A 27,674-nucleotide genomic window follows, 5' to 3' on the forward strand; every position below is an offset into this window, starting at 1 on the left:
AGCTGACGCGGGCGCCTGGCGCTGCGTGACGGTCGGCGGCGGGCGTTGGAGCGGTTAACGGGAGCGGCGGGGCGGCCCGGCGGGGCGGAAGCTCGGCCCGAGGGAGGCGCCATGGCGACCACCGTCAGCACCCAGCGGGGCCCGGTGAGTGTCGCCGGCCGGGCCGCCGCGTTCGCACTCGGGGCGCCGGAAGAGACTCCCCTCGCGGTCCTTGGTTGGGCGGCCGCGGCCCGGCGCGGACCCTTCCATCCCGCGTGCTGCTGGCTCCTGCGCCTCCCGGGCGGCCCGCCTTTCTCCTCTCCTCCCCTGCTCGCCGTCCGCGGGAGAGAGGAGAGCGAACGCGTCCGCTGCGGCACCGTGGACCGAGGCTGCGTGTGCTCTCTGGTCCCCGCACGGCAGAGAGCCCCGCGGACGGACGGCCGAACGGCCCTCCTCTGCGTGCGAGCCTGCCGCGGGCTCTCGTGCCGCTCGCCATCCGCAGAGCGTGAACCAAACCGAAGCCTGACGCATTTCTCCTCAGAGTAGCGTAGAGCTTCCTGTGGTCGTGGTTGGAGCGGGCGGCTTCAGACAGCTGTCCCTGGAAGCTGCAGCATGGGACGTGCTGAGGTACGGTGCGGCCGCGGGGCTGGAAACCGAGCAGTCCGGTTTAACAGTCCTGTGAGGCTTTGCGTTGAGCGTGAGCTGGGAAGCTTTCAGTGCCGAGGTACGCTGTGGGATAAACCTCCCTAATGCCCGGTGCTATTGCTGGCTGGAAGAATTGAGCAATAGCTGAAAGTACTTATTGCTCAGCAGATTAAGTCTTTTTCTTCCCCTAATTATTATGTACTCCTATGTTTTATTTCTTAGAAACACTTGTGTTAGGTTCTTTGCGGTTGCCGTCTGTGCAGTCTCTCTGAGAGACTGGAAGATGGGATTATTAAATTACTAATCTTGAAAAGCTGAATCTCCGTAATTATCTTATGCTAGTAATGCTATTTGGCTATCAGTTTAATTCCTTGAAGTGCCATATTTGGAAGATCGTTAAGAATTGATTCCTTTTACAATTATTTTTTATGATTGTTGTATTCTTGGAATAAGTTTTCGGTGGAGAACTAAAGTCGAAACAGTGAATTAAGGTTTTTATTTTCTCTTTGACACTATTACTGATGGACAGCTGCTATTCTGTTACTTAGGAATTTGTCAATCGTCCCCATAGGCTTGTTGTTTGAGAATGATGGTGTGATTGCACCCAAATGCTGTTCTTTTAATATGTAACAGTTTTTACTAATAAGTATCTGACAAAACAGTTTGTTTTAAAATAACTTCCAGTCAGGCCTTGATTGATGTTTGGTAAAGATTGCGGAACTTGTAGGGAATCAATGTGGGAGGAGGGGAAGGAAATGGTAACCAGCTGGATTGGATAAAGCTGGACAGCAGGCCTGGTTGCAGTCCTGATTTGCTGAGACAATGTTGTGTTGGTAGCGATACCTCCACAAAATGGAATGGCATTTCTTTTTGAGGAAGGTTTTACTTGTGCTAAATATCTTGTTGGTATTTAGTTTATTACATTTAATCTTGACTTGTTTCAGCTTGATGTAGTCCTTTTGGGTTGAGCTGAGATTTTAGCAAGAACTTTTTTGGAGTTGCCTTTGGCTTTTTCTTTCTTTCTTTCTTATATACTCCCAGCATTGTGTGTGCTTTCTTTCTTTGTCTTAGCATTTTAGAGACTGGGGTAATTAAGAAGCTGTCATTCACAGGTGAGAGTGCTGATACAGTACATACTGGCTTCCTTAATTCTCTGAAGAGCAGAAGATAGAGTTGTATTTGTTCCTCTATGTATAGTTGCATTACAAATGGATAGCCACTAAATGGTGCTAAAAGACTGGGAAACCTTTTCCCTTCGGTGCTGGAGAACATTTCTGTCTCTGAACAGGCAAGCAAACATTCAAGATTGTTTCATGCAGCTAAGAAAGCAGTGTATGCTCTATACTGCTGCCAGTCTTTTTCTTATAACCATGCTTTCTAGTTTGATGCCATTTATTTGGTGAGTAATTTAAGTCCTGATTGCCCTTGAGTTTTTCAGACGAAACAGAGCTGGAATTCTGTTTGCTGATGGTAAATATCCTGCTAGAATGTAGATTTCCTGGGTTGCCTTTAGGATGATAGGGAATTGGTGTGTTTTTGTGTTTTGTGATATTGTAAGGACAGTACAGCTTTTGAAATCCATGCTGCAGCTGAATACAGAAGGGCTGCTGAAGGGTTACCTTTTTTTTTTAAGTGATAGGTATCACTAAACAGTCTGGTCAGGCTTCAGATTAAGTCTTGAGTTTGAGACCCCAGCGCTGCGTGTTGGTGATCCTTCAGCTAGCCTAGCATGCCCAGAATGGATGTCTGTCATTATTCACTGTGCTGACAACTATGTCAGGTCCTCCAAAATTAGATTGAGTGCCAAACTAGGATTACTTATGTTTCTGCTCCTTTGGCTTCCCTATTCGTTTCTGTTTTGCTCTGAACTCTTCCATTGGACAGCCTGAATGAATGCTTGGTTCTTTTCCTGTTCTAATACTGTCATTTAACTGCATGAATATTGTCATCCCTGATTTTAAGTTTTGTCTTGAAATGTAGCTCAGGACCTCTGTAAACATGGCTTGAATTTAAGATGTTCATTCATTCTATCTTTGTTACGTAACTCATTTTTGAATATGATTATGAATATGATTGAATATGATTAGCCCTCAAATTACAAAATATTCACCTCCTTACTAAAACAGTGTAGGCTTGTCATAGTTTCTTCTTCCCTAAAACCAGTGTTTTTATTAATGGCTGTGCTTTTTCACTATGGAATGTATTTTGTAGATCTGAAGTGTCAATGTCCAGGGCAAATTTAGATGTACTGGGCAAATCCAGGGGCAACGGCTTGTGGCAAAATATTCTCTTGGGACTAAATTTGGTAGGTGTGTCTGGGAAGGGGAGAATACTCAGTAATGACTGTACTCACGGAGTGCTTACAGATACATATATGAAAACAAGGTTGGTGATAAATTTCTAGCAAAGAGAATCATGAGAGTGAGTTAATAAATGCCTGATAGCTTGCGATTTGCTAGCCTTTTTATTTTGCCTTATTATTAAAGCTTATTATTAATCTTTAAAGCTTATTAAATGTAGTTCTTTCCTTTGCTTATCTCTAAATTGAGAAGCCTGAATAGAGTCTTTGACTACAGTTCTAGAGAAGTTGAAGTGGAGATGTCGTGCAGTAATACAAGTTGTACAGAATAAGAATTGCTGAGGCTAGAAGTGATGTCAGTAGGCCATATAAACCAACCGTTCCTAAAAGCATGGCCAGTGTTGAGTTCAGGCTAGGTTGCTCAGAACTTGGTCCAGCAGGATCTTCAAAACTGGCAAAAGCCATTTTTATAATCTCCATGTGACTTTTTTTGTTGTTTCATGTGAATCCTCCCATTTCACTTGAACAATTTAAGTTTATTCCTGCCTTGCATCTCAAAAGAGAACTTGGTCTATTTTCTGAACAACCTTCTCATTGTCACTGGAAAGTCTGTGTGAAGTACATCCTAAAACTCCTCCGCTTTAGATGAATCCAGAGCTTCTCTTCACAGACATTGTGCTGCAGCCCTTCTCATGGGCCACCTTGGTGCATCTCTGCTGAGCTTTTGATTACCTTTTGTGTACTGCTGGGCCCCAAACTAGATGCACTATTGCAATATGTTGCCTTAAGTATTGCAAGAAAAGGGAAATAATGACTCTCTTCAGTCTACTGGCTTTTGAGTCTATGGTATGGTATGCTGCTTGACCATAGCTTGCATTCCAGCAGGCTTCCCCTTGCTGTTCTGCCAGATGTTCTCTAGGCTGTAGAGATGCTGGGGAATTTTCTGTCCAAAGTGCAGGACTTTGTACTTGTTACTGAATCTCATGGGGCTCCCATCAGTGTATTCTTCCAGCTCTGGTTGTTGGCCATGTTCTCAAACAAGCCTCCGTTTATTCCATATATTAGGCACACATGATAGGTCTCATACAGACTTCTGAGAAACGTACTGGTTAGCCAACCTGCAGTGTCACTGGCAGCTCAACTTCAGTTTCTGAGCTCAGTAATCCAGTTTTCCTCCATCCCCATTAAGACTGCAGTGACCAGCCTTGGATACCAAGATGTGGTGGGAACTTTCTGAAAGCCTTGTTTGAAAATCAAGGCAAACAGTCGTCCCTTCTCTCCTTACAGATTTGCAAAGATGAATGTGACACTTAACTATCTTTTTCCAATTTTTGAGGACTGCTTCTGTTATCCATAAGCTTTCAAAGATGAGAGAGCTGCCTTGGAAAATGATATCTAGCTTCTTTAGCTCTTTTGGATGCATCTCATGGTTCCAGTTTTTCAAAGTATAAGCCATATAATAATAGCACAAAATTCTCTTATTAGTTTTTTTTTTTTTTTTTTTTAAACAGTGGAAGCATCTAAGGGTTAAGTAAGTACAACTTAGTTTAGTAGCTAGGTGTTTTTTAGCTCTGTAGTGTGAGATTTCTCTGAGAATTAGTTTTGGATCTATTTGCCAGTTTGGAATCCTTAGACATGAGGGCATTTTTGCTTGTTTCTTGGTGATGCTTTTTTTCCCTCCCTGATGAAGGTAATGTAGTAATCACCTAATTGCTCAGTGAGCCATGTAAAGCTCCTGATGACACATTCCTCTCCTTTACCTTCAACCCTTGTTTTGTTTTCTTCTGTTCAGCTTCCTTTATAGTTGCCACTTAGTGTTGCCTGGTAGGTGAGGGTGAGAGGTAACAGGAAGATGAGACTAAGACAGCCCAGGCCTGAATTAGCCCTGCAGAGCCATTGGTTTGAAGAGATAACTTGATTGTGACTTGTTTCACCTGCTGCATTTTTGCTCTGAAGCACCTCAAAATGAGGTATGAGATGTTTCTAGCAGACAGAAATTATGTTTCTAGCTAATTCATATTCTTGATTTGCAGTGCCGTCAGTAAAGCTTATTAAGAAGTGATGATGAGGCAGACCTATTGTTGTGAATGCCTGCTCATCATCTGCCTGAAGAATTAAGTTTTATGGTGACACTGTTACAATTGTCTGGCTTGAAAAATGCATCTATTAAATTCACGTTAGATGGAATGTTTATGGTGCTGTTAATGGCTGGGTGGAGTTGAATTTCACCACCTTCCTGGACTGTTATGGTAGTAGAGGGAATGCTGTGTGAAGTGGGTGCTGAGTGGGATACCAGCTCATTGCCCCTGTTCTCCTGGCTTTGAAACTGTTTGTATTTGATTGAGATTTGGAGGTGGCAATTGCTGAACTGTTTTTGAATGCTTTGAAGGGAGAATTTAGTCTGTTTCCTTTACAAAGTTTGCACAGTGCTGATTTGCCTCTGTCTCTATGGAATCAACTGATAATCAGCATAAGGACTTACTGATTAATGTTGTTTCCTCAGGGAGGTTCTCTGCTAGCTGCTTACTGAATACATCACCACGACTCTTATACCAGATCTCATACACAGCTGAACACTGAAGTTGGGAGTGAGTGCCTCTCCTGTGCCTTGCTTTTGAGGGGCTTACTACTGGTATCTTTTGAGAATTTAGTTATGCTAGCTGCTGGCAGTTTCTTAGAATATCTGTTCTGCTATTCCAGTGTAAAAATATAGCTTTGTGTGAGATAGTGCAATGACTAAAGATCCTTCTTGGATTTGTCTCTTTTGGATCTCAGTGGCTGGTTTATATATATTTTTTTTTATGTTGGACCAGTATTTGAATGACTTAATAATAAAAAAAGGATGAAATTTTTTCACTTCTCACCGTGATGAATGAATGAGTTAAGGCTTCCAGCATTAAGATGGTTGTACCAAATGCTGTATGCTACCCTGATTTCTGATGAGCTGGCAGAGGGAGTTTGCACGTATGGGGATGTGATATAGAGTTGCAGCTCTCACTTCTGACTATGTGAAGTCTTTATGGTATGTACTCTTAGATGCTAAAAGTTCTGAATTTCAAACTTTCTGGAGGTTGTCAAGGGTTGAAAGGAGCCAGCTGTGTTGCAAATTCCTTTGCTTTGTTAATTCTAGGGCCAGTGCAGATCTTTCCTAAATGGCCGGTTCTACTTTAAAACTACTAATTGTTCACAGCATTGAAGCTGTGAAAATAACTGATTAGTTTTCTGTATATGGTGCATGTAAGAACTATACAAGTAAATTGAAAGCTATTTCCTTCAGGAAGCAAGCTATTATGAGGAACCTGACTGTGAAATTTAAATGGCTGTGAAAAAATAATATTCAGGGCACATGTTTTCTGGTCACACTCTTGAGAAATGTATTTTCAGCATTGTGGCAGTGCATGATGAATGCCTGCAAAGAGAAGTGTTGCTGTGTGAAAAAGGAGCTCGATGTTTCAATAGAAGAGTAGTCTAATTGTCACCATTAAAGCATTCGCTTTCAGGTCTTTATATAGATATTGTCAGTTAGCCATCTTTAGGGGGCACATTAAAATGTTTCCCTTCTGTAAAATTACTTTTTCAGTGTGAAATTTTAAGACTCTTACGAGCAGAACTGCATCTCTTTCCCATCTCTCCCAGCAGCAAGCAGCCAGCACTTCTTTGGCTTTGATACACCTCCTCTCTGGTATGTGACACCTCCTGCTGCCAGGATCCCTGAGGCTCTTGAACACAGCCAAATGCATCTCTTGCCAAATTGCATTTTGTATGACTGTTGCTATCTCAAGGATGCAATCTTGGCGTGCAAGTGCTGTCTAATCTTCAAAAGCAATGTCCTAGGGGCCTTTTCTTCCTGCAGATTTTGTTCTGTAGGCATGCGTTTGCTGGAGAACACTGTTAAGTAATCTTGTCTGAGACAGTAATGTAAGAAATGCAGTGTCTTTTGTCTTCATACGTTAGACGTGTTGTTCTTAAATATGGAAGCAGCTCTATAGGCAGTAGAGATGAGCTTAATTCTTCTTCTCCCCTACTGTGTGAGAGATGCTTTCAAATTTTTCTATTTTAATTTTTTCCTCATTTCTTAATTTGTGATTATCTGAAGTTGGAATCCCTCCATTGGGTCTAGTATGGTAGTATCTGATCCCAAACTTGACAAGGTTATTTGCAGGCTGTGTTTAAAACTGAAAGGGCATTAGGACATCCTAGTTCTCCTGAAAGGTTTGTCGTTATGGTTTGTCTTGAGGATTAATTTTGAAAGCGACACTTCCAAATGCTACCAAGTACCATGTGTTTTATTTATGCAGCTTTCAAGTTTGCTTTAACCTCTGCTGCAAGTGTGTCAAAATACTGGCAACTTCAATTGAGCAATAGCTTTTATTAATGGTAATGGCAGCGTATTGGACCTTGCAGCCTCTGCTTCAGTGCACTTTTTTCTTGAAAGCAGGGTGCTATGTACTGTGACAGGAATGATTGGGTGAGTGGTAAATAAGTGGAGGAGCTGGGCAGCATCGGATGTCACGTGGAAATGGGGTGTGGAACTTGGTAGATCTGATGTTTGTATGGATTACTTGAATGTTCAGTTGTAGAATGGCCTTGGCTTTGTGTGTTCCCATTGTTGTTTTTCACAGAGGCTTGTGCTGGATTTTAGTATTTTAGAAAGTGAGTCTGGCAGTTCTGTCATTATTTACTTGCTGATGCTGTCAGAACTAGAGTAAAATACTGAATGTCTTTGCTGAGGTTCTTGGGTTTTCTGTTCCTTTCCATTGTTCATTATGGAAGTGGGAGATCTAAATCTAAAGTTTTTTCTTTTTTTTTTTTTTTTCCAGGTGTATGTTGGTGAGCTTCCTCAAGACTTTCTTCGTATTACCCCAACCCAGCAGCAACAGCAAATCCAACTGGATGCCCAGGCAGCTCAGCAGCTGCAGTATGGAGGACCAATGAGTACAGTGGGCAGACTGAGCATTACTGTAGTACAGGTATAAATTGTACCTACATGAACTTTGGTCATTTTTCATTAGTGGACACAAAAGACTTTGTGTGGAGTTTTTTCCTCAACTGCTTGGTTTTTAGGGAGTGAGTAGTTTTCAAAGCTTTTGTTGCTTAATTTTCTTGTACGTCAGTATTTTTTCTGGTTCTGTTTCTTAACTGTGACATGCATGGGGCAGCAATTTCCTATAAACCTTGCTATCACAGAAGGTGCTGATACAGAAGAATTCCTGTAGAAGCTCTGAATACTGGGAAACATCTGCGATTTTGAGACTATTATAAGGAACTGCACTTAGCTTACATAATTCTCCTTAAGTGTTGTACTGAGCCACTTCTTCTTTAATGCGTTTTGCTACTTTTTCTGGTGCTTTCTGCAGGCTTTCTTCAAGTACATAGTCCTAGCTTTTTAACTTCTGCTTGCTCTTTCCCTTTGTTACCCCTAATTTGATCTCTTGGCAATACTAAATTATTGCCTTCATGGTGTGTAAGATTTCAGCACAGTTCTGTTTATATGCATCAGCAAAATAGGTGTTCTTCATGTTAACATCTCATGTATTTAGAAGTCTTTTTCTAAGAACACACTAAAGATGTATTTAGTGACTAGCCAGGTGTTCTATGGTTAAAGCTTCAATGGTGAGGTGAGGCCCTTTACTAGGGGGGGAGAACTATAGGACCTCTCAGGAAAAGAGGTACTGATCTTTTTTTCCTGTGTCTTTTGCTGGTCAGTTTATTCCTTCGCAACCTATATTCCTTATGCTCTGAAGACTGGAGGCAGTGCTTTTTCAATACTTGTTACATCTAAGGTTTGTTGAATGCAGCTGCAAACCTTTCTGTGTTTCTAACCAATTCCCCAATCTTTGTTCAGAGACACAATGGTATGGATCTCTTGCAACTTTGAATAGCAGAAGAATGTTACTGTTCTTTGTAGTGGTAGAGGCTTCAGTGACTTTTTTCTCATAGTTGGGTATAGATGATTTGGGTTGAACCTTAGGCCTACAAGGAAACAACGTGTATATTAGATGACATGCTGTGTTACTGTTAGCTCTCTAGTTTCTAGCCATTTGTATGTTAGTAAGTTGTTCATCTTTATTTGTTTTGACAGCTGAAAGTGCTTTATTTTCCTCACGGTATTTTAATCCTATCATGTATAGAAACTCATTAAGAGCTCAGGCAATGAGATATTCAAGGAGCTGTTACGTCTCGCTTTCTGTGTACAGAAACATTCGGATGATTCCTGTTTGTGCAGGTGTACTCATGTTTATTGTGTTGAGTGCTAGCTTACATTTTGGAGGTTGTGAAGACAAGAAAAAATGATAAAAATTACATATGTACTTTCTTCAAGAGCGACGTCTGATGGCTGTTCTTGATGCCATGGCTGTGTGTAACTACTTGGTACAGAACTGTAAGTTGAGGTTAAGGGAACCTCTAGGGATTTAGTCCAAGAAGAGTCCCCTGATCAAGGATTAAGGACATTGGACTTCTAAGGAAAGGCTGAGGAAGCTGGGGACACCTAGAAGATCAGGCTTGGGCAGGAGTATTATCAGTATGTAATTAATTCCACAGACTATTTCTAGAGATTAGTTATCTCTGGTGACTGAAAAGACCACAAGAGGTGCGAGGAGCTCATATTGCAATAAAAAATTGTAAAACACAAACTTTTTACTGTGGGAGTTGTCAGATAGTTAAACAGGCTGCCTGGAGAGGTTGTGGAGCCTCCATCCTTCAAAATGTTCAGAACTTGCTTGACCACAGCACTGAGCATTTGACCCTGCTTTGAGGAGGTGGTAGCATTGGCTCTCTGGAAGTCCCACCCAAATTCAGCCATTCTGTGGTTTTGTGAAACTCTTAATAATTTCAGTGGCCCTTTACTGAACTAGTTTCAGTATGTCCATGTCTTATGCTGGGCAGCCCAGAATTGCACAGAAAAGTAATCCAAATGTGGGTCTTGCCAGCACTGACTTCCTGAAACTGCTGGCTGAGTTCCTGTTGCAGCCTAGGAATCAGCTGTGTGTGCTGCAGGGGTCAGTTGCTGAATTATATCTAACTTGATGTCCACCAGATCCTTCTCCGAAAAGCTGTTCTCCAGTCTGAGCAGGAGTGCTGCTGGAATCTTGGCTGCATATGGAGGCATGTGGTACTTGGATAGGAGGCTTACCGTGGCATAGTTGAACTGTGGAATGCAGAGATCTAGTTAAGTCCTTTGTATTTAAATGCCTGTTGATAAAGTACACAGAGCACTGTGTGTTATTTCTGCTACTAATAAAATGTTGGCAGATAATTTAATTTGCAAAGCCCACATTTACAAGAAACGGTGTAAGATAATTCTCACCAGTTCAGATACATAATTGTCAAACCAATGTATGTCTTGAAGGATTAAAGGACTTTCCAGGCCAGAGCTGCAGCTGCTGTGCCTAAGTCTGTTGCAAGTCTCAACAGTTTGAACTCCTTGTATCTCCTGCAGGTGAGAGGCATCAAAGGCACCATTTTTCTTTTCTTAAATGTAAAAAGAATTCTATGTCATTTCTTACAGGTCAGAGCTGTAAGTCATATGAACCTGTTTTCTACTTGGCATAGCTGTGCAGCACTACTCAGTGTTCTTTAGGACTGTCACAAACTTGTTTTTTTTCCTGCTCCCCTGATGTTATAGTGAAAGTATGTTGGGTAACTTCAGATTACGTGCTGTATCTGTCCTTCCAGTACCACTGTGCTTACACTGCCCACCTCATTATGTGACATCAAATGCACACTCTTATATCTGAAAAGTATGAGTAACTGGATTTTACTCGAATTGAATTCTTTTTACTGCAAACATTGTGTGATATTCTTGAAACTAAGTTATTTCATCCTTCTAAATATTTCAGTAAAAGAAGATAGGCTACTTATAATGCTGAGTTTCATTGGAGGGCAGAAATCAAGGCAAAAATTGAACATAAAGCAATTTCCTAATCATGTTTCTGCTGGTTTTATTATTTTAGCTTTGGTGAAGATGTGTGTCTTCTGTAGAAAACTCTTTAAAAAGAGAATCTTGTCAGGTTTTTCCAGGCACTTCCAGCCTTCTCTGTGTCTAATCTGAATGCTGTTCTTACGAAATTTCTGCTCTACCTCAAGCTAATATATCTGTTTGATGACTGATTCTTCGTGATCTAATCATAACCACAAGTTATTGTACGTATTACACACTTAAAGGGCTTTCATTTCTTTATTTTTTCCAGGCAAAATTGGCGAAGAACTATGGAATGACCCGCATGGATCCCTACTGCCGGATACGGCTGGGGTATGCTGTGTATGAAACCCCCACAGCACACAATGGAGCCAAGAACCCTCGCTGGAACAAAGTGATTCAGTGCACTGTTCCTCCGGGTGTGGACTCTTTTTACCTAGAGATATTTGATGAGGTCAGAATGTTGATACTGCTTTCATTTCCTCATCCCTTATTTGGACTAAGGTTTAGGTGGAATCCTGCAAGGTAGAGTTGAGTTAGCAGAGGCTGTTGCTTAGCTGCACTCTGGGAGATAATACTAACGTCTCAGATTCTCAAGATCAGCAATCTATGAAGCTTTGCTCAGCTCCAAGAATGCCAGAGCTTGTTACCTCACAAGGGGTACCAGAGCATTAGCAGAGCTCCTTGCAAATAAAGAGAAGCAGAAATGTTTGAGTGGCATCGAAGCCCTTCTTTACTATCAAGATGTGCTGCAGCCTTATATTCTGTACTGTCCCTATTAAAAATAGCATGTTTTTACATTGCTGGGTTAGCCCAGGAATTCTTCGTTGCTCTAATGCAGGAAGAGGTTAACTGCAAGCCCAGAAATACTGAGAATAAACCAATCCTATATAGAATGTGTAGTTCACTGGGAATAATTTGCAGAAACGTAACTTTATCTATGCCTGAATTTAATGGCAAGTCCCCACATGTCCACTTAGGTACGTTTTACTTAACGTGCAGAACTGATAAACTGTTCACAGGTTACGAATTTCAGTTTCTCAGATCAAGTACATCTGATTAACAGCTCAGTTAAGTAACCTGCTCTGCAAACATTGCTTATAGGAGTAGCACTGTCACAAATTCTGATGTGTTATTCTACTTGATGTTGTTATTGGCAGCAGGGATTATGTGCCTACATGTTAACTGTTCCATTTTGGGATGTTGACTTTGACTTAGAACAAACTTGTTCTCAGGCATAGCAAGAGGCTATAACTGAGGCAGACATCTGTGACTTGCCCTTCTTTGCTGCCCCTCTTACTGAGTGAGTTTAACTTGACGCTGCAGTAGCTGTGTACTTGTTACACAAATGAGGCTTTTGAATGCTGTTCGGTGATAATTGGTTGAAGTTTCATTACTGCAAGATGGGAGGCACATCAATGCTTATTGCTACTCCTGAATTACTGGAGTTACATTTAAAATGTAAACTGATTCTTAGTGTGACTGCTCACGAGTGATTGCTATCTACGGATATACACCTGTTTAAATACTTCCTGCCTTATGGATAGGACCTCCTGCATTCTGGTTGTTTAATCAGGTGGAGTCTGGAAATATGGCATAGAATGAACAAAAAAAAAATTAAATATTTTCTGTCAGTATTTTTTAATGTTCATGCAACAAAAAAAGCTTTCGGTACTGTTTCTCACAGTATCCCTCTCAGGTGCATATAGCTAGACAAGTGCATAATACAGTGGGTGAAGAGCTAGCTGACAAGTCAGGCGCAAAGAGTTATAGCGAATAGATTGGGCTGATAGATCTGTCACTAGTGGGATTCCACAGGACTCTGTTTTGGGGTCAGTTCTCTTTAATGTTTTTATAAGTAATCTTGACACAGGAGCCAAATGCATATTAAGAAAGCTTGCAAATTATATGAAGCAAGGGGAAGCTATTGACTCCCTCATGTCTAGAGAACCCTTGCAGAGATGTTGACAGACTAGAGGGCTGGACAATTTCCAACCACATAAAGAAGAGCAGTGTCAGATTTCTCACCTGGGATGGGGAAGCTCTGGATACATGTATGGAAAAGGGGACGAGAGACTTGGGAGCAGGCCTGCAGGAAAAGGATCTGGGGGTTCTTGGTGACAGCAAGTTGAATGTGAGCCAGCAGTGTGCCCTGGCAGCCAAAAGGGGCATCTGTATATTTGTACTTCGGGTGCACCAGGCCCAGCGCTGCCTGCTGGGTGAGGGGAAGGGCTGGACCATTGAGCTGTGTGGCCTCACCTCCAGCACTGTGTGCAGTTCTGGGTGCCACACTATTGGGAGGGCATAGGACTGTGGTGTGTTAGAGAGCACGTGAAGGAGAGCAACAGAGATAGTAAAGAGTCTAGAGGGCAAGACTGAGGAGGAGTGGCTGAGGTCACTTGATTTGTTCAGCCTAGATACAAGAAGGCTGAGAGGTGATTTCCTGGCAGTCTGTACGCTGTGACTCTTCATGTGTACAGGTAGATTGCAGTAAGGTAAAATGGAGACTTTTTTTGTTCCTCCTCTAGCGCGCCTTTTCAATGGATGATCGCATTGCTTGGACACACATTACAATTCCTGAATCTCTAAAACAAGGAAATGTGGAGGACGAATGGTACAGCCTGAGTGGAAGGCAGGGTGACGACAAAGAGGGGATGATTAACCTGGTGATGTCATACACGGTAAGTCAAGTTTAGGGTGAGAATGAGAGGTAATGAAAGGAGATATTTTAGGTTAAAGCAGAAGTATTTCCATTGTATCTTATTATTGTGTGTGTTAGAATTTAAAATATTTGTACTTTATTTTGCAAATAGCAGCCAAAAATGTTAAGTTAGTAAATCCTTCTTGGCGAGGTAGTAAATGAATATTTATTTGGCTAATCCTCAGTCAAATAATCTGTTTTGATTTCCAATTTGTTTAAAACGGCAACAAACAAAAATTCCACTGCATATGTAGAAGGTCATGTCAATTTAAAAGTAAAAATAATGGCAGCTCTTCTCTTTGGTCTTTTTGGAAAGTTTGAATGCTCTGATGACTTGAATTCTTATTTCCATTTCTATTTAGTGCTTGTTATTTTGAACTGCTGACTTTGGTCTATTTAGCAGCTTCTGGACTATTCTCTAGTCTATTATCTTTGCCATAAGTACCTGTTGGATAGCCTGATAATTCCTCAGTGCTTCCTAGTGTGTTTGTGCATGATCAGAAGTTCCAAGTTGTTGCTGAGTGCACAACTATGAACAGGTGCTTCGGCTATTTGAATTTCCTATTTGGCCCCACAGCTGAACATTTAATTGTTCCTTTAACTCCTATGGCAAAAGAATTTTTATTAACCTTTAAAATGTGTACCAATGGATGTGTTGCACACAGAATCTGACCTTCTAATGTCTTCCAGGATGAAAGTGAACAGGAATTGTGGTAGTATAAAGGAATGGATTTGGACGCTTCTAAAAGTAGTAATTTACCTGAAAAAATGATTTGGACTAATCTCTACTCTTAATAAAATTCAGGTTTGCTTTAACTTTTCACTTTGGATGAATGTGAATGCATTCATTTTCCCAAGAATAAAGTATGAAAACTTGGAAAGCCAGGTTTCAAAACAATTTGTTTCAATAACAAAACTTCAGTGGCCAGCTGTGTCAAGCTGATGGGGAAGGATAATTAGCATGATGTGCTTATTCTGATTTACACTCAATTGCCATTTCAAAGAGTAGTATATCAATTAACTCGCAAAAAATTCTGCTTAATACAAATTGCATAGGTCTTATTGGGCATGCAGTGCAGATTTTCTGTATTACAGTGTGGTGACTTCTTGCAAGCATTGTTTTAATTGGCATTTCTTGAATTGTTTTAATCTGTTGTGCTTTGTGTCTAGTCTTTGCCAGCTGCCATGATGATGCAGCCCCAGCCAGTGGTTCTGATGCCCACTGTATACCAGCAAGGCGTGGGATATGTGCCTATAGCAGGTATGTTGTCTTTCATTGAAGACTAAAGCTGCCAAGTAAAGGGGTGGTGCAGAGATATCTACCAAGTTTCTCTTTCATTTATGGAATGCGAAGGGAACTTATAAGTGATCTCATCCTTGACTTTTTTCCACGATACCAAAGAAGAGAAAATGAATTAAATGTAGACCAGATTTCAGTCTTTGACTTCTGAGTTTGAGTGAGATACGTAAGTTCGGATTAAAATGGCTATGAAGTCAGAACAAGTAGCTTTTATTTGAAATCTAGACTAATGTCAAGTCATTAAATAAGTAAATATACTGGAATATAGTTTGTCAGATGTTGTGTGCTGTGAAGATGGTGGCAACCTAGGTGAGAAAATGCTCAGACTTCAGAAAGCACATCAGATTTGTGTGGTCAGACCTCTAGCTAAAATTGACTACAAAGGGATTATCTTTCTTGTGGACCTTGAAGATGCTCTGTTGGAAACTTGCTGCGCAGCACATGAACTGATTAATATTGTTAATAGAAAGTATTAGGGAGCTCTGAGATAAATCAATAGAACTATATAAAAAAAGCTAAGAGAAAGCAGTTGTCAGTTGCCTTGGTCTGTGCAAAGTAAATTTTGGACTTGTACAGGTGGATGTGTTAAGTTAGGTTTTGTAGTTTTACTGTCAAAAGTGAAAAGCTTCAGGTATGTAAACAACCATGTATTTGCTCTTCAATAATTGGTAAGCAAAGTTTGGTTTTTTGTTTTTTTTGTTTTACTTTCAGCTCTTAAAAGCTCTAGTTTGAACATGAATTCAGCAAGATAGTACACTTCATGGAAAATAATCTCACTGATGTATTTTGGGTTTCTTTGCGTATATTCGTATGAATGAGCGATAGAGTATATGGGACACAGTTGCCATATTGGGGACTGGCACAATATATTTTTCTCTTAGGCTCAATTTTTGATTGAATTTAAATTTCATTTGCTGAAAAAGCAGATTTTGCAATAGAAGTCTGGATACTTAACTTAAGAACATTTGCCTCCTGCTTCATTTTTAGAGTTAAAGCAAAGCATAGGAAAGATTGGTTACATACTGAACTCCCTGATGAAAATTTATAGAATGCTTCATTTGAAGTGCTTTTATCTCTAGAGCTTCGTTCTCAGGATTGAAGTCTTGCTTGCTTTGCCAGCAAACTAGTCTAAACTATTGTGTACATTCTGAGGTATCGTTCCATTGTGGTAAGCTTCTGTGGCTTTTCTGTTCTTGTGTTAGGTATGCCTTTTTACTTCTGGATTCATCACGTCCTGATACACTGAAGCAGTTAGTAAACCTCAGATTTAGTATCTTGTGTGGGGTTAAATAGCTGGTTAAATAGTTAAATAGGTGGTTAGATGTTTAGCAAAAAAAAGCTGTAGAATTTCTTGAACATATCAAAACAGTGATGTTCATGCTGTGCTAGTGAGACTGCAAACTGAAAATGAAGCAGAGGCTAATTTCAGATAAATTCAGTAACTGACAGCAGACATCTGACTGAACAGGTAGAACTGAAAGTAGAAGATCTTCAGTAGTAGAGTTAGAAAAACAAGTACAGTGGTGTATCTTGAGATTAATATATTGGTGTTCTGTAAGTTTTGTGTTGACCTTGAGTATATTTTCAGAAATACTTTTTAAAAAAAAATAAATTAGTTTGGACAGGTGAACAAACAACTGGTGTTTTGGTGCATGTGATTGTAATGCCTGATGTTTTATCATATGAGTATTTATATGTTGGTTTTATTGGTGTGTCTCCCTTCTGTGAAGATGCTGCATGCTTGTTCTACGTACTGCTACTATAATCTTCTTTATTAAAAGTTCTTCCTGATGATAGAACTTTTATTTTTAAGATGTTGTGGAGTCCCACCGTTCCATTTAAACTGTTTTGTTCCAAGAAAATTTGAATGTACTTTGCTAATTTCTAAATGCCAAACTAGCTTATTATAACCCACCCTTCACCTGTTTGTATTTTTCACAGTTTTTGAGGAGTTTTTGAATATTACTCTGCCACGTGTTTACTTTCACAGAATTTGTGGGCACTGTGGGAATTTCTCAAAGCACTGAGTTTTGAAGCCTTTGCCTATTCACTAATCTAATGACCCACTCGTAATAATTGGAAGGATGGTGAAGTCTCTTTGCAAGTGACTCCAGAATACTTCTACTGTTTGAGGCATGATTATGTAGCTTAGAGAAAGGCAGCAGTGTGTTCCACAGGAGTATGTTTATCTTGTTCCGTCTCTTCAGTTTCAGTTTTCCTTCTACCTGTCCACTTAAATGAGTGTGGATGGTAAAGTCCTATTAGGTTTTTGAGGAAACTGGAAGAGCAGCACTGATTGCTTTATTGCCTCTTTAGGGGACAAGATTTTGCTGTTGGACAAGACGGAATTTAAGTGTTGTCAAGGTGGAAAATAGGTTCAGTAGGTGGACTGGAATATGCTTATCCAATCCAGTTCACAGTTATTTGTGGGAACTGTCCAAAACAACTGAGCTATACAGTGAGATGATAGTAAGTCAAATGTAGCTGTGTCTAGAAGGACCAAACAGTTTTGTTTTTTTTTTTTTTTTTTTGTGGATAACAAAATTCTGTTTAAAAACTTGGCATACATAACTAACCTAATTAAGGTCAAAGCAACTGATATTGCTCATACAGCATTGCACTGCGTGAAATTGCTTTGAAGGTTTTAAAAATTAAAGAATCCTGATGATAGTACTAGCTGCTACAAACTATGGTCACATAAATTGGGTTTGAGAATACTGAACGTCTGTGTCAGAAGTTCTTCTAAAACTTGGCTTTACTCGTATCCTTTCACTTGTGTCTTCTAAACCTCAGCCAGTTTAGTGCCATTGAATACGTAGTGTGATACATAGGTTGCCAATCAAAGCTGGTCTTCGAGAAGCATATGGAAGGCAGTAGTTTAGCACAGGTAGTTCAGTGAAGCTGTATTTCTTTACAGCTAAGTTGTCACTGGATAAAGTGCATTTGCACTTGATTCAACAACACCTTTATGGCAAGTAGGTTCAAAAATAAAATAAAAATTTCCAAGGCTCATTCAGAGAGGAATATTAGTTTCCTTAGAGGCAAACTTGTATGTATGTGTATGTTACTCCTTTAGGTCTCCGTATGGGGTACGTTGGGTTAGTTTATGAAAGTTGTGGTTTATTCAGAACAGTATGGATGTTTGTTGTCCTTTCTGGGCTATAAAATATAATCCTTGCTATAAATGCCTAGTTGCTTATTTTGGAAGCTTTTCTTATTATTTGAATGGAAACAGCACATCTAGAAGGCTTTTTCTGGGTGCTGGAACAAAAATAGCTGTGAGACTGAATCCTAGCAGCATTTCATTTTTTGCTATTAGGTAGCGTAGTTTTTGTGCAGTTACCTCAGTTTATCCAGCTTTCACCTTTAGAAACTAAATGTTTCATTTTCTTTTAAATATAGATTAATGTTTCTTTCCCATGTCTTACTCCTTTTCCCTTGCCCCTTCATTTCCACCTACCTTTAGGGCTTGAATACTTTGCTCTGGGTAAGTTTCCAAGCTCTCTACTCACTCCCATTGTCACTGATTCAAGTCTATGCATGAATTCATATGACAGCTTTATTTACATTACAGCAGACTGTACCACAAGGTATTTCCACTCGGATGTCACAATAAAATAAAGCATCTCTTGAAATTGCTGAAGTCCTTCTAATCTGTGGGAGATTTCTTAATCTTCTGCTCAACTTCAGTATGTAAGAATTAAAGTAATTGGTGATGGGTTGGTCAAATGTGATGCTGATTTTCTTCTGAAACTGTTCTGTGTCAGTGAGCTGTTTTTGCTGGCAGCACTGGTTTCTTGGAAGACGAACTTTAATCTTGCAGTTGTTCTACTGCAAGATTTGGGGAGAATGAGGTAATATCATGACTGTGAACTTTGAAGTGAAGAACTCAGCTCTGCAATGATATTCTGACAAGACAGCCTGTCACCTACCTTCTGTTACTTCTTAAATTAGCCTTTTTTTGTAAAAGGTGACACTTCATCACTTATTTTGCATCTTACACAGACCATTTTAGATTCATGTGAAGTTAAGTATCTGACGTGATTCTAAAGGTGAGTTCTGTTGAAAACCATTTTTCTTCAATTTAAGCTTAATTTAATGTGGCACGTTTGACTTTTGAACTGTGCAAAGATATTGTGACATCCTTACCTTCAATATTAGCATTGGTGTTCAATCAAGTATGTTCAGAAAATTCTAGATTTATGCATAATGAGATAAAAATTTACTCTTTGATGCTCTGAATCTCAGAAACACACTGTAAATGCAAGAGAGGTGTGCCACAGTGTATTTAGTTTCATCAGAGCAATGGAGCTGTAAAACTTCTGGAGGTTCATATTCTTCATGTCACCTAGCTGCTTGGCAGGTTAAAAATCAACATTAAAGAAAAAGTGGTGGCATATGTACTTGTAGAACTGACTCTCTTTCTGAGGCAAGTGTCAATAAGACCTACTGGAATACAAAACTTGAGTCTTAAGATAAAAAAAAAAAAGTGATACTGATGTTTGTCTTTCTTTTAAAGAACTTGTGCTGAAGAGGCTCGTGAGTTAATTTTGGAAGGATCATCCCTGTACATAAGACAGAAGAGTAATGAATTAATAAATGTAGGGTGCTTGACTGAACAGTAAAATAAGTGTGGTAATGCCTTGTGTGCAGCTGGAAAATGTTTAAACTCAAAGCTTTGGTGCTTCCTTGCTGCTTTTACAACTGACTGCTGTTGTACTTGCTTCACTTACTGGAATGCCATTGCTTATGCCAGCATGTTTGCCATTGCCATCTCACTGAATTAGAAAACAGTGCTCCGTTCTTCTGATGTGTGACACCTATTATCACCTATTAATCTGAGAGCAACACAGGAGTGTTCCATTATACTTAGAGGATGCTTATGTGGTTTAGTTTCAGTCTTCACCTGTTAGTGAAAGGAGCTGCTTAATATGTAAAGCAGCTTTTTATTCAACAAAGAAAAAGCTGAGGTTTATTACAGCTACTCTGGTAACAACTGTTACACACATGTATGTCATACATTCCATATATATGTATGTTAAAATACATAGTGTGTAAATTTATGCTTCAGTCTTAAGTTATGCTTGCTATTTTGTAGATCAGAAATAATAGATACTTTTGGTCCGGGGGGGCACAACAACAAAGCCAAGAAAAATGTACTCTTGAAACTGGTGATGTTGACTTTCATGGGAAATAAACATTTATTCTGGAAATGCTTATTAAATATCACTGATACCACTTCCTCTAATAGAGTCTGAATGTGGGGAGAACAACACTGGCAAGAAATATCTCCTCTCTAAAATCAGATATTTACATTGAAAATGCTTAGGTTGCCTGTGCAGATATCTGGCCTCATAATTATCATTTTGATGTAAGCAATAAGGAAATTGTCACCATCATTTTTTTGCAGAGGCAGGCTTACTGGTACGCTATAGGATGCTGTGACACTTCGGAAGTGAGCCTGATGCTTCGTTTGTCTTAATGTTTTAAACTGGTCTTTTTTTTACAGACAGATCTTAAATAGCTAAGCTGGTAGCTGGATAGTCTCATGGTGCTGATAACTTATTAAAGAAAGCTAGGAAACTTCACTTCAAAGTGAAGCATAACTTGTCTTGCTCTGTTCTTTCACTTTATGCCTTCAAACTTGCATGGTTTCAAAGTTATGTGTATTTTGTAAATGCCTGCAGTGTTTGAGGAAGTGTGAGAAGGAGTTGAAGTGTGTTGAAGCTTAGAAGAAGCAATGTGAAATGCTGCTGCTGGATGTGGTTATTGTGTAAGGAGTTACATTTGCAGCATTGGTGAGGATTACTTTGTGGTTTACTTCTGGGGCACATCCATAATCTGATTTGACAGATGGTCGAAGAATCTGATAGTGCTAAGCAGACTCTGAGGGGACATGATCCAAATGGCTTAAGAAGCTCCAGAGCCCAAGTTTAGGTGGTTGTGGAGGGGGCTGTGATGTCCTTGTGAGGGAGTGTGGTACATATGGCTGGTAGAGATAATTTTGTTACCCTCACACTCAAACTATGTTGAGAAGAGGCTTTTATTTAGATACCAGTGTGAATGTTTTTAAATAGGTGCAGCCTGTGCTACCTGGACCTAGAGCTCCTAGGTTCCTTTTTTGCTTCTAATAAAGCTGAAGAAGAGGAGAATTTTAAGATTGGAGAAGACTGATAAGCATTCAGACACTTAGAATTCAGTAATGCACTCCAGCATGAAATTGAATAGGACTGAAGTCCAAGTTGAAGGAAGAAATATCAAAGAATGTTAAGTAAAACAGCAGTTGCAGTGCAGTCAGATTGTATTCAATTAGAGGGCATTGTCAACTAGAGTTTGATATAAGTTAAGGTGGGCTTTGGTGATCCAACCATGAGTATCAATTTTAGTACATTACTTTTAAGGTTGAAAGAATTGTACAAGTTAGAAAGCATAAACAATGTGGTTCTGTAGGAGAAGCTCGTACCTCAGGAGCTGTAGGTGTCTTAGGGACATGTGGGTAAGGATGATGTGCTCACCTTAGCTGCAGTTCTTATGTTGTCTTTTCTATGAAATTGTGAAAATGTCATCTTTTCTTTAGTAGTTATTTTGAAGATCTGCTGAACAAATGAAAATAAGTGTGTGATCACCTCATGAAAGAGGTTTTTAGTGGAGTCCATCATATAAGAAAGTAATCAAGTGAAGATAGTTTGTCACTTCAAAAGCTCTTTGCAGTTTTCTAAGTCTGCACAAGTTGTGGAACTCTCTGATATCACAGAGTGGGACACAATGTGACATTCCTAGGTAACTGTTAAACCAGGTGTTACATGTAAAGATAAAATACATATTTGGTGGTGCTTTGATCATTACTACGCGTACGGATGTATGAGTTACTGTGGACTGCTCTTTGAAAACATCAGGTGAATAGTGTACTGAAAAGTGGATAAAACATCTGAAAGGGAATGAATGACTTTACTGAGCTGCTGTGTGAAGCACTGCCACAGTTGCATTGTGATGCAGACAGTTCTCCATGCCCTGTGTTAGAAAAAGTACAGCAGAAATGAAAAAAATAATGTATAAACATGGGAGACTAAGATAATCGGGGAATGGCTTGTAGTGAAACAGGCTGTTTTCAGAAGAGGTAACAGCCTCTGAATGTTCCATATGTGCTTTTAGTTCTTCAAAAACAAATGGTAGTTTTTCAGCAACAGATGTAGGCCAAGTTAATAATAAAAGTCAAATGATGTGAAGGAGCTTTTGTCTACTAATTCTGTTTAAGAGTAATTTAAGAACTCGCATTCTGAAACTTTCTAATCTGACAGTGCTTTAATTATGCACAGCAATGCAAAAGGTTCATTAAAAATATCAAATGATTTTGTACTGAAGCAGAGGTACTTGGAGAAGTAATGTGCACCCTTGTGGGCTTAATGGGAATTGTACTTTGCTACTCTGGGGCTCTGCAGGAGGATCTGGAAGGCACTTGAACCAAGAAAGACCATTTGCTTGAGATTCATTTATGTATGTAGTTGAGTCCTTTCATGGACGTGATTTCCTTTTAATGTGATGAAGATCACACTTTTTGAATGTCTACTTCTTGGTTATGTATATTTTTGGTTTAGAAAGCAGTTTATCACAATATAAATACAATAGGGCCTAAAATACACTTAGTATCTGATGACTTACATGAAAGCCAGGTTGATACGGGTTGTATCTTAATTCTGAGCTGTACCTATGGCCATATTGCTTACTGCTTCTGAAACCTAACTTGGGCAGAGAACCAGGTCTAGGAAAGTGCTTTTGGTTGTAGCAATCTTTGCTATCTCTGAGGTAGGTGGGTTAGTGGTAAGGGATGGAACACTTCCTTCATGCTCATTCGTTAACTTTTCTCTCGTGTTTTTTTTTTCCTGCATGCAGGAATGCCTGCAGTCTGTAATCCTGACATGGTCCCTGTGGCAATACCACCTCCTGCAGTCAATCCTCAGCACCTGTGTAACGAAGAGGACCTGAAATCTATCCAGGACATGTTTCCCAACATGGACAGAGAAGTAATCCGCTCAGTGCTAGAAGCTCAGAGAGGGAACAAGAATGCAGCTATCAACTCCTTGCTTCAGATGACTGAAGAATCATAGAATCACTTCCTGCGTTGTCCCTTTCCTCAATGCCACTTATTTTTACTTGCCAAGCCAGGGATTTAGCTAGAGGAAGAATTTCCTGACAGTTTGCTGTTAGTGCATCCTGTATTCAAGAATATATCCCCTTTTCTCCTTGAGCATTTGGATCTTTTCACTTTCTTATGCTAAACTGAGTATGTGCAGGTAGAGAATGTCCTACAATACAGCGCTGAAACACCTTTGATATCATCTGTGCCCTGTTTGGCTGTATTCTGAGGGAATAATGCTGCTTTTTTCCCTTTCTCTCCCTCTGTTCAAAAACTTGTTCTTACAGAATAACTCTATGCAGTACAGGATTTACTACTGTTTGGTAGAGTGGAAAAATTGCTTTTCCAGTGGAGGGTTTGCTTTTTGAACAATTTATTTGCTGAAGTGTTTAGGTTTAACCAAGCAACCTGTTTATAGCAGAAATTAAAAGAAGGTCCTGCTGCTTGTCCTGCAGTGGTCAGTTATTGCTGTGAGATATTCAACTGCTTGTGACTGATGGAAGACTTCTGGTTTAGTAAGTTATATTTCTAAGGTTGTGCTTGCTGGTATTTCTAATGAGATCTTCCCTTCAATCTAGTTATTGAGCACCAAAGCAGTATATTATCTCATGTCCACTTGGGGCTTTTATCACACCATAGAACATGGTTATATATCTGTAAAATCTTAACAAATGACTTTTTAACTTGTGCAGTCTACTTACTGCTGTAGCAGAGAACAGGGCCCTAATGTACTCCCACTGCAAATTGCACTCGTTACTGCTTCTACATTCCCATGACTATTTCAAAGGGCAAACACAGAAGCACAGGAGGAAAGATTTTGTGCCTAGAGAATAAATGAAGCTGTAAAAATTTAAGGTATTCCTGTTGATCTAAAAAAAAAAAAAAAAAAAAAGTAGAAATGTATGATCTGTTTAAGGCTTCTTTCTTCACATCTATATTTCAGCAGAACTACCATTGTATGTGAGTAGACAAACTATTGTATTTCTTTGTGCAATTTGAAAGTAGAAGCATGGAAAACAGTCTCAGAATCTTTGAATGTCACTGAGCTGCCCAATGACTTGTTGATGGTGGTTGCTGTGGTCACAGTGGTTGAGGTTGGAGGGCATCTCTGAAGGTCAACTGGTCCAACCCAATTTATTTGATACAGGTGGAATTAATTCTTTGTGGGAGAAAATGTAACATATCTGACTTAGTCTGATTCTCAGAGGAGGTTAGAGGTTGCTTGTATTTATTATTAGTGTTGTTTTTTTTTCCAGAACAGTTCATCTTGGAGCTGCAGAATCTTACAGTAGGCACTGGGTATCCTGGTGGATAATTTCCTGCAGTGTCTGTGTAGATGATAAAGTAATGCACTTTAAGTAGTATGTACCAGGTAATTATTTCAGTGATGTGCAATGTTGCTGTTCTGTCTTTTTTTAATGTTTGATTTCAGATACTTTCTACAATAGCCATAAACTGTTACATTTTCAAGAGTTGGAATGAATGTACACTTGAAATCCAGGCTCTTAACTGATTCATGAGAACTTTGCATTTAAAGCAGAGTCTGGAATAGGGAAAAGTGACCCTTATTCTCTTTTTCCTCAAACTCTGCTGCGTGTCACACACTTAAAATATTCTTTCATATCTGCTGAAAAGCTGATTTATTTTTTTTTTCCCCTACCTACACATAAGAAATCTTTGAGTAGCACTGGTGGTAAAGTACGAATATTTATTTTTTTATAATGAAAAATGATGCTGAAACTTTTAAAATACAGTGTTTAAATCTATTCTGGTTCCTGATCTTTTAAAGCTGTTTTTTTTTTCCATATTAAAGAATTTTACATTTTGTTACAAATCTCCCTACAGTTGTAAATTTACCCTTGAAAGCATAAATATGCTTAGACATCTTCCACAGTCTTAATGAAATCCAAGAGTACCTTTTTTGTGCTTTGGTAGTGGAGTCCCTGCATTTTGTTTTTCTAAAATCAAACAGGTGTTCATCAAGAAACTCCTCTTGTACCTTCCCTCCAGTTACTGTAAGTGTTGTGGTTGAATAGGTGTGGAGGCATTTGGCCTTTGTCTTCATAGCACAGAGACTTGACATTGCCCATGAGGGTAAATATTCATGAAGTTTCAACTCTCAGCTATGTCCAGGAAGACCTCCCCTGTGCTGACTCTTCCTCAGAGTGAATTGATAGAGATGTAATAATTCAGGGAAAATGTATCGATTGGATTTTTTTATATTAAAATGCTGGGATCCACAATAACAGCTTTTTATAAAAGCAGCAGTCACAGTTCAGTTAATGGCTGGTAAATTGTGCTGCATCCTGTGACAGCTCCTTTTCAAGGACGGAACAAACACTTCTCAACTCTAACCTTCAGAAGGAATCAGAATGCTAGGTTAGCTAGGCTTATTCATAAACTAGGTTCCAGGCCTCTGAGCAAGCTGTAGCTCCTGTTAAATATCTGTTGTTGTTATGTCTTTGTTTTATGCAAATGTTATGCAAAATAGGGTAGGTAGGAGCTGAAGACAGGAGATTCAGGAGCAGTGTGGCCAGTAGATGGGATTCAAGATGTTAAATTGTATTTAAATACTGTTCTTGGGATTTTTATCTTGATTTACTTATGCATTATAGCTGAAAATTTTATTTCAAGGTCGTCTTTTAAAAACAAACACTGATTGTGATCCTGCTCAGCTTTCAGCATAAATAGCCTCAGGCAATCTGCTCATTTAGGTTTGAATTGGAAAGAGGTGGGAAAAAAGGTGGGGAGTAGGTTGGCTTTCGTGCAGTCTGTGAAATGAAAGCGTTGGAACCCAAAGTCTGATTCTTGATATACATTGTCACTGTTGTCGTAGCTTTTGATGAAATGCTGGTGGGATGATACTGTTTGACACTGTTCTGCTCAGCAGCTTCAAGCAGCTCAGAGCCAAAGCCAGATGTAAAAGCCTGGCACCTGCTAGAATTGAATGCTTTTAGTACTAATTTGAGTCCTGCCAAGAGCCTGAACTTGCTAAGAATAGGAACATTTTTTGTCTAGCTAGATCCTTGCTGCTTTCTTCTCTACTGCTGTTTGCATCTGTTGATGGTACCGAATGTTTTTTCCCTTACAAATGTTACTGCTTGTTTGGTTGATCTGTAATACAATACAGAGAATGTTCTTTGCTGTAATAATTCTGAAGACATTGTTTCTCTGTATTGAGGTCCAGTGTCCAAATGTTTCTTGCACTCTAGAATACATAAACCTTTTTGTTCTAATTTAATAAATGTATCATCTGAATGAAAGTGTATTATGTCTCTGTTGGAGAGCACCTCCGTTTGCTTATCTGTAGACCAATACAGAATTCATGTATCGGTTACGTTTGCTAAATGTAAATGTGATCTTCCAGTGGGACTGAATGCTCAGAAGTGTTTTAAGCATCTACATCTAGGTGTTTGCCTTTCTTTAACACTTCCAGGTCTGGAGGACAGGCTGAGGGGGTAGTGGTGCCCTGGGAAAAGGTCAGAAATAAAACTCATGTAATGTTTCAGCTACAAGACGAAACTGGCTTTACCTACTAGTTCTTAATTTATTGAGGAATATTAAGGATTTGATTTATCTTCTTAAAATTCTGTCCTTATCTAGAAGGCTGAGGTCCTTTTTCATGTTCAGCAGCATTGCCGTGCTCAGTGAGAATTAACGAGCTGCTCGTGGTGCTTTCCTGCAGCTCCTGAGTGGCAGTGTCTATCCTGATGCATGTTCTAAAGCTTACCACTGGCTTTCACTTTGCTCCAGCATACTGTGAGCGTAGCAGAAATGCGAGTCACAGCTTGAAGCAGTGATTGAGCACCTGGTGGGAAGGCGGGGCCAATTTGGGGGAGCTCAGCTGTGTGCAATGTGCCTGAGTGACCAGAAGGGTGAAGCCAGGATCTGCCCCTTCCCTGACCTCATTTAAGGGTTGGCAGTGGAGGCAAGGGGATCTTCTGGGGTTCCCTGAGTACCTGAAGCCTTCTGAAGGTAAGCAGTGCCCCACTTGGTGCAGCCTGGGACTTTGCTTCTCTGCTATTATTGCTGTGCTTTCCATCATGTTACAGAGGGCAAGTGAGAATTAATTTACGTAAACAAATGTTGGCTTTCTTATGATGGCTGAAGTATCTGCTTAGCATTTCATTGCTTATTAGTGTTCGCATTTCAATGCTGATTACCCAGCGATGGTCTTTGGGAACGTAATGAGAAGTTGGAGTATTTTGAATGATTAAGACATTTAAGTACATCAGTGGAAACAGAACCTATGGGAAGAAACACAAAATTTTCTTTAAGTAGGAGAAATGAGAAGCCACAGTTGCAATATTCTGTGTTGCACTTTTAAGTTGAGTGGGTTTCAACTTTCTTAGGTCTTTTGTAAGCTTGCTCAGAAACTCAGGTTGGACTGTTTTCATACTACAGTTTGTATACATGAGAAGCATCCTGCCTATTCATGGAATTCTTTTGTAAGGAAAAACTGTATTTAGTTGTGTATCATAACATTTGAAGTAAAAGCTGCATATAAATTAAGAAAGTGAAGTAGTGGATGCAAGCAGATGGATTTCAATCTTTGCTACATCCATGTGGGGAGAACTATGAAAACACTGCTCTGTGGGCTATTTGAAGAGTTCATTTAGAACAGATCTTCAAAAAGATTCAGTACTGATCTGGAGTATGAAGCAGAGCGTGAGCAACATCTGTACTTTTAGTACA

At 39.7% G+C, this 27,674-nt stretch overlaps 1 protein-coding gene across 3 annotated transcripts; it reads left to right on the plus strand.

Annotated features, from left to right (window-relative positions):
* TOLLIP (toll interacting protein) lies at positions 1 to 26,247 on the plus strand. Of its 3 annotated transcripts, none has more exons than XM_052692768.1 (7): positions 1 to 144; positions 7,744 to 7,893; positions 11,116 to 11,298; positions 13,373 to 13,525; positions 14,716 to 14,806; positions 18,312 to 18,332; positions 22,736 to 26,247. In XM_052692768.1, exons 1-7 carry the CDS (start codon positions 112 to 114, stop codon positions 22,948 to 22,950), a joined length of 846 nt encoding a protein of 281 aa, XP_052548728.1. In that variant the 5' UTR covers positions 1 to 111; the 3' UTR covers positions 22,951 to 26,247. The 3 variants fall into 3 exon arrangements, with proteins under 3 accessions (XP_052548728.1, XP_052548731.1, XP_052548729.1); XM_052692769.1 differs by lacking the exon at positions 1 to 144 and adding an exon at positions 494 to 606; XM_052692771.1 differs by lacking the exon at positions 18,312 to 18,332 and having other exon boundaries at positions 2 to 144.
* The last annotated feature ends 1,427 nt before the right edge of the window (positions 26,248 to 27,674 follow it).

The sequence above is a fragment of the Tympanuchus pallidicinctus genome, unplaced genomic scaffold (assembly GCF_026119805.1).
Source record: "Tympanuchus pallidicinctus isolate F22 unplaced genomic scaffold, pur_lepc_1.0 scaffold3, whole genome shotgun sequence".
Classification (NCBI taxonomy): Eukaryota; Metazoa; Chordata; class Aves; order Galliformes; family Phasianidae; genus Tympanuchus; species Tympanuchus pallidicinctus.